Raw genomic sequence first — 16,346 nt, forward strand, 5'->3', positions numbered from 1 at the left:
AATCTCACTGTGAATATGTATTTGGCAGAGGAAGACTTAGACCTGGGAACTGGAGTAGAACCTGCAAGTCTCATGGCATCCTGCCGCCTGCAGTGCTCCCAGGATAACGTTCTCTGGGCAGCAGCTATGTCAAGAATGTTGTTCTCTTATCAGAGTTAAAAGGGTTAGAGCATTTAAGTGCTTCTGAGTGACTGCAAAGGCAAATAATTTCCCTTTCTCTGGAAAGCTCTCCAGCATGAACTCCCTTCTCTAGCATGACAGATTAGCTCCAACCTATGACATCAAAAGTGGAGCAAAGCAGTCTCCTGGCTGGCCAGGGCTTTGGTCATCACTGCAGCAAGACTGAGCCATGGCACCTTCTCAGCAGTGCAGCAGAAAAGAGAAGCTGGGACCACAGAGTTGCACCTTTCTGCCAGGTAAGTGTCAGCTCTGCCACCCTGCAGCCCTGAGAAAAGCATCACCGAACACAGTCTGAAGGCCTATCTCACCTTTCAATGTTTTATAAAACACTCAGTTCACATATAAGTTAAGCAGGGCTATGGGAAGCAACACTGTCAGGTCAGCTCCCTTTGTGACCAACAGATGAGAGCTGCCTGGGTCACTCACTTCTAAGCAGCTTACTCAGTATCACACACAAGTCAAGAGAAGGCCAGGAATAGCAGTCATTTTCACTGATCTTTGGGCATTCTTTTCCTCCAAGACCTCCCCAAATGTAGATAGCTTCTGAGGTTCTCCACAAATGCTCAGCCTGTATTAACCCTGAGAGCAGCCTGTCAGGTTATGGTGTGCCATCCCACCTCCTCTCTGCTCCAGTTGCTTCCATCAACTTTTGCACAAATGATTCATTTTGCCCAGTCTTTTGTAAACACCATTCAAAGCCAGCTGGAATTTGCTGTGCACCTAAATTACACTTGCTCAGCAAGCTCTTCCACAGAAGGGATTTATTCCAATCTTTGCCTGTGGTAGGGGCACAGCAATGCACATCATTTTTCCTTCCTGCAGCAGCAGAGGCTCTTGCCTTTCACAGAACTGAAGCAGCATGGTTAATGTCCAAACCTCACTGCCATTAAAATATTAAATGCTCCCCAGTTCAAGAGAAACAAGGAACTACTGGAAATAGTCCAGCCAAGAGCTACAAAGACAAGGGGACTGGAGCATCTCTCAATGAGGAAACACTGAGAGACCTGAGGCTGTTGATCCTGGAGAAGAGGGGATCTTAGCAATGCTTCTCAGTATCTAAAGGGTGGGTGTCAAGAGGATTGAGACTAACTCACTTCAGTGGAGCCCAGCAACAGGACAATGGCCAATAGGCACAAACTGGAACACAGGAGACTCCATCTGAACATGAGAAACTTTGAGGATGACTGAGCACTGGAACAGGCTGCCCAGAGAGGTTGTGGAGTCTCCGTCTCTAAAGAGACTCAAAACCTGCTTGGATGTGATCCTGTGTAACCTCCTCTGGGTGCCCCTGCTTTAGCAGGAAGGTTGGACTAGATGATCTCTGGAAGTCCCTCCCAGTCCCCACCATTCTGCAAAGACCTTGAGCAGGTGTTGGCATGAAATCATAGATTCCCGAGGCAAAGAGGCAATCTACACAACCTCATCTGAAGCTGCACCTTGTCAAGCCTTTATTTGGATGATAGGACCCACTCCCACCAACCTCCTCTTTCCTTTCCCTCATCCTGTGCAACCAAGGAGTGCATCCAAGGGGAAGTCAGTCACTGGACTACTGCACTGGCCAAAGGCAGCTATTGGGAAAGCTGGTGGTTCTGCCCATAAAACATGGCCCATGTCCTTAAGCAAAACACCACCATCCCCTTTGTAAAGCAGGCAGGATCAAGGACAACACATGACAGGCCAGAAGCAAATTTCCCCATGCATTAACACAGGCAATGGGAACTCAGGATAAGAGGACAGACTGCAGATGACATCACATGAGCACCTACACAGAAGCATGGAGAGGACCTGAGTCATTCTATCTTTTCCAATCTAACAAGGAACAGGAGATAAATTGATCCAACAGGTGTAAAACAGTCTCTGAAAGCCACAAACTTTACAGCTGGTTTGCTATGAGAAAATTTTTGAGGTGTTGGGAGTGGGAAGGAGTGAAGAGAAAAAACACATTTAAAGCTCCTTCCTACAGCAAAGGGAAAGAAAGTTATTTCCTTCACAGATTTAGTTTATAAACAGTTTTACTTTTAAAGCAGAGTTAAAACCAGGACAAAAAAAGTATGCTCAACACATTTTGTCATACCACACTGCTTGCCATACAAGCCAACACTGCTTTTCCTGACTGGAATTAAACTCCTTTACATCCAAAGCTCAGCTCAGCTCTGTGTGCTCCTGGAGCAGGCAGGGAACAGCTCTCAGCAACGCTCTGCACCCCACTGTGCCCTACTATGGCACAGCTGAGCACAACAGCTTTATCAGCACTACAGACAACACAAGAGGCCTTCCTAGGAGATCCAACATCAGGCTGCATGCAGAGTGCCAAGTGAATTACAGCATCTGGAGAACGCAGCAACACCAAGATGGAGAACACCTGTAAAAACAGAGCTGGACTACCCCAAAGGGAACCAAAAGCCACAGCAGAAGTTCTTTTCATCTCCATAAGCATTACTGACTGCTGTGAGATGGCACTCTGGACAGGTAAAGAGCAGGTAACAGTAATCACTCAGGATCTCATCGCATAGATGACAACAGTGGCTCAGGTTGGCAGGTCCTCAGGTATGAGAGTATCAAGATACACCTTCCTGGGGGAGGAGATGTGGCACGAGGAGCTGCAGGGCACAGCTGAGCTGCAACATGCATAGGTCCAGTGCCTCAATGACCATCCTCTGGAAGAGGAAAATGCACCAAGATCTTGCAGCAGCTCAACAAAACACAGTCCCACGGGACTGACAGCAGTTCTGCTGCTTTTTCACACAGGTGCACCACAGCATTGCCACCAGCCACATTAGCAGAGTGGCACAGTGGTACCAAGGCAGAGTCAGTCCTCTTGTGACCACAGCTGGAACTCTATAAAGCCATGAAACATGAAAACGGAGCAGAGAACAGTGGGAAGAGACACATTTCTATACCACTGCTCATTTCTTTCTTTATCTAAGCAGGCCCCCAAGGAGCGTTTCCATACCAGTTTTGATACGGGCAGGGGCTTGGGCAAGACTTGGCTGCTTAATTCAAAGGCAATGCTCTGAATGCTGGAATGCCTGGCAGCACTTCTGCTCAGTGATTGAAGTACTTAGCCCCTTACTGGAAATGCAGAATTACCACAGACTAAATCTGAACAGCATTGCTTGAACCAGTGCCAAGGTGCCTCATTTCTGTGACTAACTAATACCAAATGAATCATTTCTTTAAAAAGAACTCCAACTTGGGACTTTCAGGGACTTGCAAAAATAATAAGTATGCTTGTCTTTTATACCCAACAAACATTTTGATCTGTAACACCCAAAGCCAAAGGAAGAAGCTATGAGTACAACTGCTGGCAATTATTTTGAATATTTCTTTATACTTCTAAGCACAGATGTTTTTGCTGTTTAAATTGAGATCAACACTTACTTCCTTCTCTCAATCAACTATTTTATGCCTGCCTGCTTTGATGCTGATGTTCAGCAAGAGGCTTTCAGAAGAACAACGCAAACAGCATTTCCCCCCCCCTCAGAATGTGCACTCTTCTAATGAAACTAATAAAACACCATGCATGACAGAGCAAGAAATTAACTCGGGGAGAGCCAAGAGGATACAGGTTTAATTTCTCTTGATTCAGTAAAACAACAATAATCCTGTACAATAATATGCCACAGTCTTAATGAAGACAAAGTTCAGCACTGATCTTAAGTCTGCCCCTAGAACACTTTGCTATCACACACTGACTATATTCAACATCCCAAGACAAAGTATCCTGAATTCATCAGGGAAGAACAAACCAGAATAAAGTGATTTCCCTTCTAGGAGTCTATTCTCTTATGCAGTAGCTGGAAGATGATTTAACAGCATTTTCTTCATAATACACAACTGGCGTGGAGCAGGCACACTGAACTCTTCATTCAAGTTCTGTGGTCCATCATGGTTTGGGCTCTGAAGGGAACAGATTCATTTCAGCCAGATCCACTTGTCACCGACTTCAGAGTTGTAGCCTGGCCTAAAATTGCGACCAGGAAGCTAGAGAAAGCAGAAAGTTCAGTCAGAAACATTTATCTTTTCACTCTCATTTAGATTCTTTATGAAGTGCACTGTGGTATCTGCAGAAGTGCAGTGTGTTTTTACAACCTAATGATCAGAACTTAGAGAAAAATCAATCCCTTTGAAAACACTGAGCTGTGCTGCTGTGAAGGAGGGACCCAAAAAACCCAATATGCTATAACATATATATATATACACACATAAAACTAGGCCAATAATCTCAACAGTGCAACAGCATACTCCACCTGGATTCACCCAAATTTTCTCTTCACCCTTATTCTCAGTTTTAGTAAGGGATGACCCCTCTAACTGTAGCTTGCAGTAGGGGATCTGAATCAGTCAGTAGAATCTTATGCCAAAATAGGCACACATTATTAAATACAATGAATATTTAATGCACGAAATACTGAGTTAATTACCACATTAAAACATTCAAATGAAACTGCATATTTAGCCTTCAACAGCTAAACTTAACTTCATTAAAGCAGAAGTAATATCTGCTTGTCTTCAGAAACCAAGCCAGGAGCCATTGACTCATTAGAAAACAAAGAATTTTCTTAAACCCCCCCAACCCAAATTTCACCAGCACACTGGGAGCTAAGCAACAGCTTTCACTTGCTGCCTCTGAACCTCACTGATCTTTCAGGCTGCATCTCTTCTGCACAGACCCTGATTGCTGCTGGGAGCAGCTTCCACCCAGGCAGCTCTAGACGCAGGTTAGCATTACCAACCTTCCTGTACCTGTGGCCCCCAAACCAGAGCTCAAGGAACCATGGTGCTGCTGCATGAAGACACTCCTCCATGCAGTCTGTTGCACCTCACTGTATGCAAGATGGCAGAGGGCTACAGAGCACAGCAGGAAGCCTTCACTTCTGGCAGCATCTCAAGAGCTTGGGCTGGCTGTGCAGACCACAAGAGGATTGTGCAAGTAGTGGTTTGAGCCTAGTGAACCAAGATATGCATTGCAGAGGGAAAGGCTGGACAGGCTGGTCAGGGAGACATCAGATGTACCAGGGAAGCAGGAGGGTCTGCACTCTCACCAGGGAAAGCAAATTATCACTGGGGTGAGAACAAATGGAGGAGAATAGCAGTAACCTAAGCAGAGTCCTGGCAATTGGAAGTTGAAGTATTTGTGTCTAGATCAAAAGACAAGGATGTGTTACCTCCAAGTCCATGAACTGAAGTACACAATCCTCTTCCTGGCAGTTCATCTAGCCAGCAAAACAGCTGTCTCACAACCCAAACCTTTTAACAAGGGCTCAGGAGGAAGGGGACACACAGACCTGTGCACATTACGCATTGGGGTGGAAAGCAAAGCCTGGCCCTCTCGGCCAGATTCCAAAAATCACTCAGGCAGCATTACAGACAAAACCCTGGTGGCCAACCCATTCTACCTTTGGCTTTGAAGATTTGGGAAAAGAGGCTGTTTAAGTAGAAGCTGCTTTAAAGGATTACAGATGCAACAGAGGACCACAAGACAGCCTGCCAGTACAGTTCAAGTAGTAAATAGTCCTTACAGAGAGTATGTGCTTTCTGCACAGGCAAGGACAGTTCTCCTCCAGGCCAAGCAGGATGCATCAGGTCAGCAGAAGCATGCTTATGTGACACTCACCACAAGTGTGCCAACAAAGCTGTCATCAAAATCTCCAAACTACTAACTTTGCAAATGCAACACAAATTTTTAGCACAGTTCCAGCCTGAATAAACGTAAACCAGGCTCTGCACTTGCTAGATAACTAAGCCATGGAACAAAACCTACCAGCGCATACAGTAGCTACTTTAAAGGTTCAAAGTCAAGTGTAGAGTCTGGCACCTAGGCAGGAATAATCCTATGCACCAGTACAGCACAGGGGTTGATCTGCTGGAAAGCAGCCCTACAGAAAAAGACCCAGGAATCCTGGTGGATGACAAGTTCACCATGAGCCAGCAATGTGCCCTTGTGGCCGAGAAGGACAATGGCCTCTTGGGGTGCATTAAGAAGAGCATGTCCAGCAGGTCGAAGTAAGTTCTCCTCTCCCTCTGCTATGCCATAGTGAGGCCGCATCTGGAGTACACTGTCCAGTTCTCAGCTCCCCAACTCAAGAAAGACAAGGAACTACTGGAGACAGTCCACAGAAAGCCGCTAAGATTGGGCTGGAACTGCTTCCCCCCAGAAAAAGGCTGAGAGACCTGGGACTGTTTAGCCTGGAGAAGACCGAGAGGGCATCTTAGCAATGCTTATCAATATCTTAAGGCCCAGGAACAGGACAAGGGGTAATAGGCACAAACTGGAACACAGGAGGTTCTATCTGAACACAAGGAAAGACTTTGAGGGTTTCAAGGTACTAGGACAGGCTGCCCAGAGAGGATGCAGTATCTCCTTCTCTGGGGAGATTCAAAACCTGCCCGGACACGATCCTGTGCAATCTGCTCTGGGTGAACCTTCTTTAGCAAGGGTGTTGGACTAAACAATCCCCAGAAGTGCTGCTCAACACCTACCATGTTGTAATTCTGTAATATTTTGGCAATTACTCTAAACTGACTGATCTTGTGAAAGAAACAGATGGCAGATACATCTCAGCCTCTAAGTCTCTGGTGTTAAAGCATTCCTCTTTAGAAAGTACTGACTACAACTTAAAATGCCAGAGATAGTTAGGACCTAGTTCTAAAAGAAGAGCCTACCTCCAGAACCTCTCTTCCTAACCCCAGGCATGAAAGAGACAGAATCCAGCTTCCATCTTTGAAATACAACACTGGAATCAAGAAGCAAACCCACCATGGAAAAAAAAACCAACCACCAACAAATGAGTTGTGAGAGTCTGAAGCAAGCAAAGACACTAGAATAAAACTCTTCCTTTAAAAACAATTTATCTGCTGCCAGCCTTTACAAATAACTAAGCAGAGATCATCTGCTCATCTCCACACAAACTGCAGTTTCACACAGGACCCCCTGAGTTATCCTGATGATTTCTCCTTTCAAAAAACTCTTAAGAGTATCCTGTTTGAGACAGCTGCCCTTGCAGAGAGCAGAAAGACCCAGTCTTGATGAAATCTATACTCAAGCCACAAAACCAGCTATTGAATCCAGGATGAAGTCTGTGTTTGGAGGAGGGAGGTGGTATTTGTTTGGTTTCTTTTATTTGAAGGTCAGAAAATAAGACACCTCTTTAAAATACCAAACTAACAGAAGACTTTACCTCCTTTGTGAGACAATCCCCACCCTGCCTTGTCACAAGCCACTTGTGATCAGTTTTTTGAAAGGTTTTTCATTTAACGTTGTCTTTAGTGTCTTGTCTAAATATCAGAAGAAACTATGTTAAGAGTTACTCCTGCTGAGCAAAGAGGAGATGTGAGATGAAAATAAATGATTACTATCTCTGCCCCACAAATTTACAGTGGTGAGCAAGGGACATCAGACCTGCTGTGACCAGCCTGTATCTATTAACTCTAGCATAAAAACAGCTCTCCTTGGTCCTCTCCAGGCAGCATATAATTGGCCCTTTGATACTTCCAGAGATTCCCAGATAACTGGATTATTAAAGCAACAGGAGCTCTCTGGGAAAATGCAGGAGTTTACAGTTTCATTTCTGGCTAAATCTGCCCTCTAAGAGATAGAATATCAATCCCAACAGAATTCAAATTCATTGCCCAAACAAATTCCCCATGTGCCTTTGGTTAAAGACATGCAATACATCAAAGCAAATTTTATAATAAGTACTCATCCATACTCCATCATTCACAGTGGGCCTTGGCAAGAGCAGTTGAGCTTTGGGATATGTTACAGCCAAGCTTTCAAAAGAGCCAAAAAAACAAGGGGAGGGAAGAGGGAAGAAGACAAAGGCAGAGTAAATAAACCCTGTATCACCTAGCAATGATACAGAATGATGTGAATGTGAATTTATGTTCTGCACACTGTCTCCACCAGGTATACGTAACACAGATGACTTCCTGAGAACAGGCTCTTCAAAGCTCCCATTTCACAGCTGTGACCACAGCAATAGAGCTGCACAACTAGGAATGAGGTAGGTCTGTCCCAGAGGGGAAGATGATGGTGATCTTTTAGCATTTATTGAGCATTTGGAAAAATACTGGAACAGGAAATGTTCCTGTTCATGCAGTCTTCTGCTGCCCCTGCAGCTCCCCTCATGCCCACCTCCTGCCAGAACAAGCATTTGCTCAATGTCATGAGGAGCCTGGATTAAAATAGTCAAATAAAAAGTATTAGAGTAATGTTGCACAGCATGGCAGAATAGATTGAATAGCATGATGCCAACAGTTCCCATCCTCTCATTTCTCTGCTGCAGCTTTGCTGGATCATTCGACAAGCTCAAAGCTCTGCAGTTTTGTTGGATCATTCCACAAGCTCAATCAACCCTCTTGCCCAGCAAGAAGTTATTCAATCCTCCTGGCTGGGTTAGATTTCTGTGACTCTGCAAGCTCAGTCAGCCAAACACATACCAGACCCCTGCAAAGAGTGGTGGGAGCACCAGGGAAGATCTGGGGATACAGGGCAAGTAGTGCAATATCCTTTTGGTGAGAAGTTGACAAGTTGGTGTCCCAAACTGCACCCCACTTAAGTTCCCAGCCTGTTCTGCCCACAGCTGCTTAGCTAGCACAGGGGCAGGGATGGGAACAAGCAGCCAGCCCTGAGGCTGCTGGTACTGCAGCCAGATGAGGTGAACCATCCAGCCTAGAAAACAGATGATGAAGGAGATAGGACAAAGCTCTACAGAACTTGCCAATAGCTGAGGGCACAGAGGGACTGAATATTCAATGCCTTTTCCAGTACACAATACAGGTGCCATTAAATAAAAACAATGGCTTGAAGGACTCCTTGCTGAAGGATACTGCTGACATTTTGATGGCCTTGTTGGGAATCCAGGCAAGTATTTGAAAGTGACATTTTTCACAAGATCATTACTATCAACTTTTCTGGTCAGAAGTATTTCAAGAGGCTGAAACATTCATAGCAACACTCAACACCTAGAACCTCCAAATCACACTTCAGTGTGACCAAACAGAACGTGTGACAATGGTCACATTAAAAAAATAATGGTAGTACAACCTATTACATATGATTAATTATTAACAATACATTTCCACAGGCAAGTGGCGTATTGGGTCAAACAAATCCCTTCAAACCCTCTTAGGTCCTTCACTGACATCAGCTCAAAGAGACCTAAAGATCCACCAACGGTGGCAGATGACAACGTTAACCACTCCAAAGCTGAACCATCTTTCCCAGGAAAAGCCATGTTATCACTGCAGCCATCTAGACACACGCTTTGTAATACAAGAATTAAGTCTCTGCCCTTAGAAGCTTACACTTGAAGCAGCACTGGACAAGCAAACAGGAAAATAGATCTCACTAGACAATCCAAACAGCTCTCTCACATCCCTGAGGCAGGAGATAAGCGTGAGCCCCTGCCAGGTCACTGCCAAGTCAACTAACAGATTTTTCCACTCCATGGAAACAGAAGACTGAGAATCAAGTCTCGGTCTGCTGCATTATACTGTGCAGAACTTAAAGCTGGCAGCAAGGATTACTTCAAGAGTACAAGATAAAATCCACCACACAGAGCATGGAACTAATGAAATGAGCTGTAACCAAAGGCAGAGCCACCTCAAAGGAATGAAACTGCTCAACTTTAAAAGAACATCAGTAAAAAGATGAAAACAAGATCATCTCATCAGTTAAATTAAGAACTCTGCCACAGAAGTGTCTGTCAAAACTATAAACATGATGAAAAGCCATATAAAGTGATACAGTCTGCAGAGCAGCAACAAACAGCTTCAGCCAGCTGTTTGCTATGCCCTGCGACTGCATTTCATAGCTCTTCAAAATCATTTCAAACCAGACACGTACAGGTAGAGCTCTGGAGAGTTTTAACAATCTGGAATGGTCTGCATCCATCAGTTCAGAGCCTGTCTTGTTTTCCAACATTTCAGGAGCAAAAAGAATTATTGTTTTGCCTTCTATTCCTGTGCTGCTTTCTACTGATGGCTGAGCTTCGCAGCTAGAAGAGATCTATAAATAGCATGTTTTGAGCAGCATTGATCAAAGAGCACTCAACAACAGAGTCATTACTCTGCAAGCATGGGCTCATTCATCAATATCCAAACCTTGTCATTTAGTAGCTGTTTATAACAAGCATAATAATAGCACCTTCCATCACTACTGTTAGCAAGGCCTACTATTCCCCCCCCCCCCCCCCATTAAAAATCCTCACTTCTGGAAGTGTACTGTCAGTGTTGTTGGCATGCAGCTAGAATCAGAGAATACAGGAAGATGCAGTTTCATATACTGGGTGTTTGCTGAAGGTTTTGAGTTTTCTGTTCCAGAGCAATCATCAAAAAAAAAAAAAAAGAAAGGTAGAGGAGTATAATATGGAGCAGGTCCAGACAAGGGCCATGACAATTATCAGGGGGCTGGAGCAGCTCTGCTATGAGGACAGGCTGAGGGAGCTGGCATTGTTCACACTGGAGAAGAGGCGGCTCTGGGGAGACCTAATAGCAGCCTTCCAGTACCTGAAGGGAACCTGCAAGAAGGATAGGGAGAGACTATTTACAACAGCAATGGCTTCAAAGCAGAAAAGAGCAGATTTGGGTTGAATGTTAGGAACAAGTTCTTTACCACAAAGGTGGTGGAACAATGGAACAGGTTGCCCAAGGAGGTGGTTGGGGCCCCATCCCTGGAGATATTCAAAGTGAGGCTTGACAGGGCTCTGGGCAGCCTGGTCTAGTTGAGGATGTCCCTGCTTACAGCAGCAGGGGTTGGACTAGATGACCTTCAGAGGTCCCTTTCAGCCCAGACTATTCTATGATACCCCCAAAACATATATTTATGGCACACATGGCTTGGTTTCCAAAGGATTGTCAAAAACAGATCTTTGATTGCGGTTTGATTCCTGACGTTCTTTACTCAGAATTCTTAATGCTGTTAACGTTCATTACAGCCCAAGTAAGAGGTACTCAAGAGCTTTATTAAACTGAGGTTTTTGTTTGCTGGAATTGTTCAATGAATGTGGTCTCACCCCTCATTAAAATATGAAAGGCAAGAAAGTAGAAATCTTTTGTAAAGAGAACTGTCCATAAGAAGGAGGAATGTGATGTGTAGAAATTAATTTGTAAGTTACAGTTTGAATGACTATGAACACCACCAACCAATCCTGGCGTTCACAGAACAGCAAAGAATAAGCAACAGGGCATGCCTCAAATATTTTGTTGAAGCTTTTCCCCTTCAGCACCTACCTGCCCTAGCAACTGCTCTCCACAGTGGCAGAATAACTATCTGCTTTTATTTTGCCTCAGAAAATTTGTTAGAAATGCCAATTATCCACTGCAGAGTGCAAACCTACCACAGAAAAAGAGCCAAGTAACTCCATCCAAGCCTGTAAAGTGTTATGCTACTAACTGTGGGTTGGCTTTTCTAACTGGACAGGTAAAACACAAAAGGAATCTTAAAATGGCTTTCCTTATGTTATGTTCCTGAAGGTAACAGCAAGTTTTAGCAATGCCATTTCTACATCAAAAAGCCCCAAACCATTTCTTTCTCAGCAGCAGAATGCTATTGGGAAACAAGAAAGCTGGTACACTAATGTCATCCCAACCAAACCTGTACCACCACAAGAGCACAGTTAAACACCTCCAACTGACACGACTTCACAGTTTAATGCCCATGGAAATGTTACCCCAAGAAGCTGGAGCAAAAAGCAAGGAGATTGAGAAATAAATTAAATTCTTCTTTTTAACAGATTTGCCAAAACCTTTTCCTATTCTAAAGCATGATTCTTTGATATAAGATATGACAATGAAACTGTCCTCTGAGGGTTGGATTTATTTTTTTTTAATTAAAGTTTCCTAGGAGATACAGAAGAGTGGAGTGGGAGCAGTTCACCTGCAATTTTTCTCCCTTTCACTTAATCATTAACAAAAGATTCTTCTTCCAAGCTTTAGTTCCTTTAATTATTTTTTGAATTTAATAGAGATCTACCCTGGGGATCACATCCCTACATGGGGATGGGATTAAGAGAGGGGTTTGGGACAGGGAGGGTATGCTGCCAATCACAGAATGTTAGAGGACCTCGAAAGATCATCTGGTCCAACCCCCGTACCAGAGCAGGATCACCCATACCAGATCACACAAAAACACATACAGGCAGGTTTTGAGTATCTCCAGAGAGGAAGACTCCACAACCCCCCTGGGCAACCTGTTCCAGTGTTCTGTTACTCTCACAGTGAAAAAATTTTTCATGTTTCCATGGAACTTCCTATGCCTCAAATTCCACTCATTGCCCCCTGCTCCCAAGTGAAAAAGTGTTTTTACTCACAGGGGTCAGTGGCAGAGTCAACACTGGAACGGATTATTTTCATGTCTTTTGATTTACATAGGTGCCCACTGCCTGGGACAGCATGGCCTGTCATGTAAAACTAAACAGACACAACTACCAAGAACAAGATTTGAGATAGTCCCGTGGTCTCTTAGTTTCCTCCTTCCCTGCATCTGGGATAGATATCCCTTGCCAGCTGCCCATGACATTTTTCATAGGGAGCAGGGTAGAAGATATGTGTTTCTAAAGCAGCAGAGGGGCTGCTTTCATATGCTCTCCATACATGCAATATTGGTGAGAGTAGAGGAGTGGAAAGGTGGGAAGAGAAGATCACATGCCTATTCCCACTCCCTTCCAGGTATCCTTCAGGAAAAACATCATTCTTAGGTTTTAGCTGTTCTTCAGGTTCTGGTCTTCCCAATATTTAGCCAGGCAATAACTTGTTTTAGAAAGGGCCAAAAATATTTTGCAGAGATAAAGAGGAAAAAAAAATAACCTAAGCCTCTTTTAATTTATTGTGTGTCTGCTTTCATTCCTTCCTGGATCCAAGAGCAGACAGGGAGACACAGCTGGGCATAACAGCTGTCAAATACCTCCATTAAAATAAGAATTAGGAAGGGAGACCTTGATCCTAAAAAAATTAAAACTTCATCAAGCCAAGAAAAAATGCCAGAAGAGAAAACAACAGCCACTACAGCAACAATCACAAACAAAGATATCTTAAACTCCTTGCTTCTGCAGAGGCCAGAGCAACACGAAGGGCAATTCGTGGCTTAGATAAGGCTTATTGCTATAGTTTCACTTTATATGCACGCATGGGCAGCGTCCTCCACGCATGCAAGCAGAATTGGTCAAATGGGTATTTTTAGAAGCCTGAAATGCAGAATCTGCAATCAAAGGCCAAGATATTAAGGACCCCACCACCCAAGTATCACCACATTAAACTTCAGTGCTTAATTTTGACAGAAACACTCCCTTGCTGTTGATCCAGACTCCTGAACACTCAAGTATTTCTTTCATAATTCAGGGCATTTTAAAAGAAGGATTTGTGTGTAAGGCAGGAGTGCTCTGCACATTCATAGGAGAGGGATAGCTAAAGGATTTCCTAATCCCCCATTTGCCAGCAGTTACCCTGAGCCCTTTACAACCGCAACTGCCACAAATTGTCAGGACTGCACTTTGCAAGCAAATTAAGCCATGTCATACCTGGAGAAAAGTCTCCCCTTAATGTTCTCCCTTTTGGGCTCATTATGATCTTAACATTGCAATTGTAATGTTCTTCCTGGGTCATGAGGCTGAGAGTTGACTACTTTTGCAAGCTCACCTTCCCATCACTCAAAAGCTCACTGTGTTATAGCTATTTCCCTGCAACCACCTAAATAGCTGGAGGCACAGCACATCACACACTTGAGGATTTCCCCTCCCAAGGTTGTATCCTTATGAAAATGAGGGAAATGAAGAGCCTAGGGGGAAAACATGGGATGCCCCACCCCTCCAATCTGTTGCCTCTTCTCCAGTTGCTGCTACAGAAAAGGACTGCCAGCCACACACCCAGGTCCTGAGGCAGAAGAGCTGGATACCAAAATACAGCTTGACGAGGCAGCTGAGCTGGTGCAGCTGCTGTGGGAAAGGCAGCCATTCCATCCCAGAAACACTGCTGCTACTTCTCTTCCATAGCTCCAGTAGTCACCTAGCTCCAGCAACCCGTTCAGTTTTGTAATCTAGTGTAAGAGTAGTCCAGGAATAAGAAAGATAAATCCTTGCTAAGATGCAAGCTGAAGGGACCTGCCAGAGACACAATTATAGGAGCCACATTGCACCTCACAGCAGTAGCTAGGTAGACTAACTCAAGCTTTCCTTTCCTCATGGTCAGCATTCCCACATTCCAAAAGTAGTCTTCCACCAAGGCAAGAGTGTGGGGAAAATAAAATGAGAGCCTTGTCTTACCTTTCAGTAGCATATTTATTTGCTTTCTTGAGTTAAATGTTAGGCAGAACACTCTGAGGAACTAGTTTTGTCTCTGCTTAATATGGAGCTGCACTGACATGGGTGGACAGAGCAGAATTGTGACCACTGCCAAATAAGCCTCTCTCTTCCTCACGTGGTGCAGAAGTGCAGAGTTTCTCACCACAGAAAATGACACCACACTATGGTTGAGAGGAGGACAATGAGACCCATCAAAGAAAGGAACCAAGGGATGGAAGCTGGAGTATGCCAGCATCAGCAACAGTCAGTACATGGTGGGGAAAAGCAGAAGGGTGAAGAAGAGAAGAGAAGCATGTGGTTCATGATTTCATTGCAAGAGCAAAAGGGCACTTCAGACTGAAAGATGACAACTAAAACTGATGTAAGAAAGCCTTACACACAAGCACATGCACTCACTAGAGCTGGAGCTCATATTGGGATAGGAAGTGTCTTTGAAGGTAGTTCAAGAGAGTGGAATAAATTCTTCAGAGAATCCATCACACATTGTCTGCTTCAAGAGTAAGGAACATATCCCCAGTCTCCTTTTGTCTGATTGTGTGAGGCTAACAAAAGATACACCACTTCCATATGGGATTTGCCTTAGTACAAAAGGCACTTCTAGGTGCCTAGGCTTGTATTGTCTGAAGAAGAACCTCTGTGCTCAAGCATTTGGTCATTTTCTTTAATATACACACCAGCACATACACTTAAAGAATCTCAGCAAGCTATAAAGAGGAGGGGATACTCCTCCCACTGCACAATTTTATCCCTCTGAAAAGACAGAAAAAACCCAACCAAGTCTTAAAGCACTAGATGCCAGCCACAGTTTTTAGCCACATGCTAGTACAAAAATAAATCCCGAAGGAGAAAAGGGCTCTTAGACTTGTGTTTAAAGATGTTGGGGCAAGCTGAGGATCATTTACCAGATATAACACGGGTTACAGAGGTGAGTGAGCAGGACAGCACAAACAGAGTCTGCTGGGGCTGATGACATGAGAAAGGAGACTACACTTTAACCATTTTGCTTTGACCTGTTCTAGTGGAGGTATTCTCCATTCCACTGACAAAGTGAACACCAGCAAGGACTGGACTCCAGTGTCTGGTACATTTTGTGATAAGCAAGCCTAATACTTTTTTTTTTGGTATTTTTAAGCAGGAAGTTTCCATAAATGAAATGCTGATCATTTCCCTATGATCTGCAATGAAAGAAGAGGTGGCAAAGAGTATTTGCAGGTTCTCCTGCTTTGCTTTCAGAATTAAAGACATAGATGAAGACTTGAACATAAATCTTAAGACAGCTGCACCTTTATACAGATAGCAAAGAACATGCACGTAAAAGCAGCCTTTTTCTCACCACCCCTAGGAGATTCGGCAGGACTTGCCAACATCATTTAGGAGTGTGAAGCACATCAGCATGTTATTGAAGTACACTGATTCTATTAAACAGAACCATTTGTTTTTGTCTTCTCTGCAAACACATCTGCCTAAGTGCTCCAGCTTCACAAACAGCACATGGAGTTTGGAGCATTATCTGTGGGGATTGTGTGAGGTTGGAAGAGAGCAGAGAGATACAGCAGTTAAGAAAAAGAGAGTAGTCAAGTCTTTACTAGTCTGACAGTTCCTAAAATAATGTTGCTTCACTTAAGAATGAACATGCTTATCTCTGATCTACATAACTTGACTAAAAGGTTACTTTTCCCTTGCCAGAAAAGCATCTTTAGAAGTTTATGAATGTCTGAACAGAATGGCTGATCCTCATCAGACGACTTTACAGTAAGAGAAGGAGGCAGAAAGCCACCTCCCTTGTGTGAGAAGAATGCTTACAGAAGTAGTTTAGAGGATATACATATCCCCCCAAGTTTCTAGTATTCAGAGCTGTATGTGGCT

At 44.0% G+C, this 16,346-nt stretch overlaps 1 protein-coding gene across 1 annotated transcript in view; it reads right to left on the bottom strand.

Annotated features, from left to right (window-relative positions):
- Positions 1 to 1,854: 1,854 nt before the first annotated feature.
- The window catches only part of NDUFA10 (NADH:ubiquinone oxidoreductase subunit A10), a 47,511-nt gene continuing 33,019 nt past the window's right edge, over positions 1,855 to 16,346 (bottom strand). Inside the window, exon 10 of the mRNA XM_054172216.1 lies at positions 1,855 to 4,164. Within this exon, the coding sequence (XP_054028191.1) occupies positions 4,096 to 4,164 (69 nt within the window). The 3' untranslated portion in view covers positions 1,855 to 4,095. The remainder of the gene's footprint in view (positions 4,165 to 16,346) is intronic.

Source organism: Dryobates pubescens, chromosome 2 (assembly GCF_014839835.1).
Source record: "Dryobates pubescens isolate bDryPub1 chromosome 2, bDryPub1.pri, whole genome shotgun sequence".
Taxonomy (NCBI): domain Eukaryota; kingdom Metazoa; phylum Chordata; class Aves; order Piciformes; family Picidae; genus Dryobates; species Dryobates pubescens.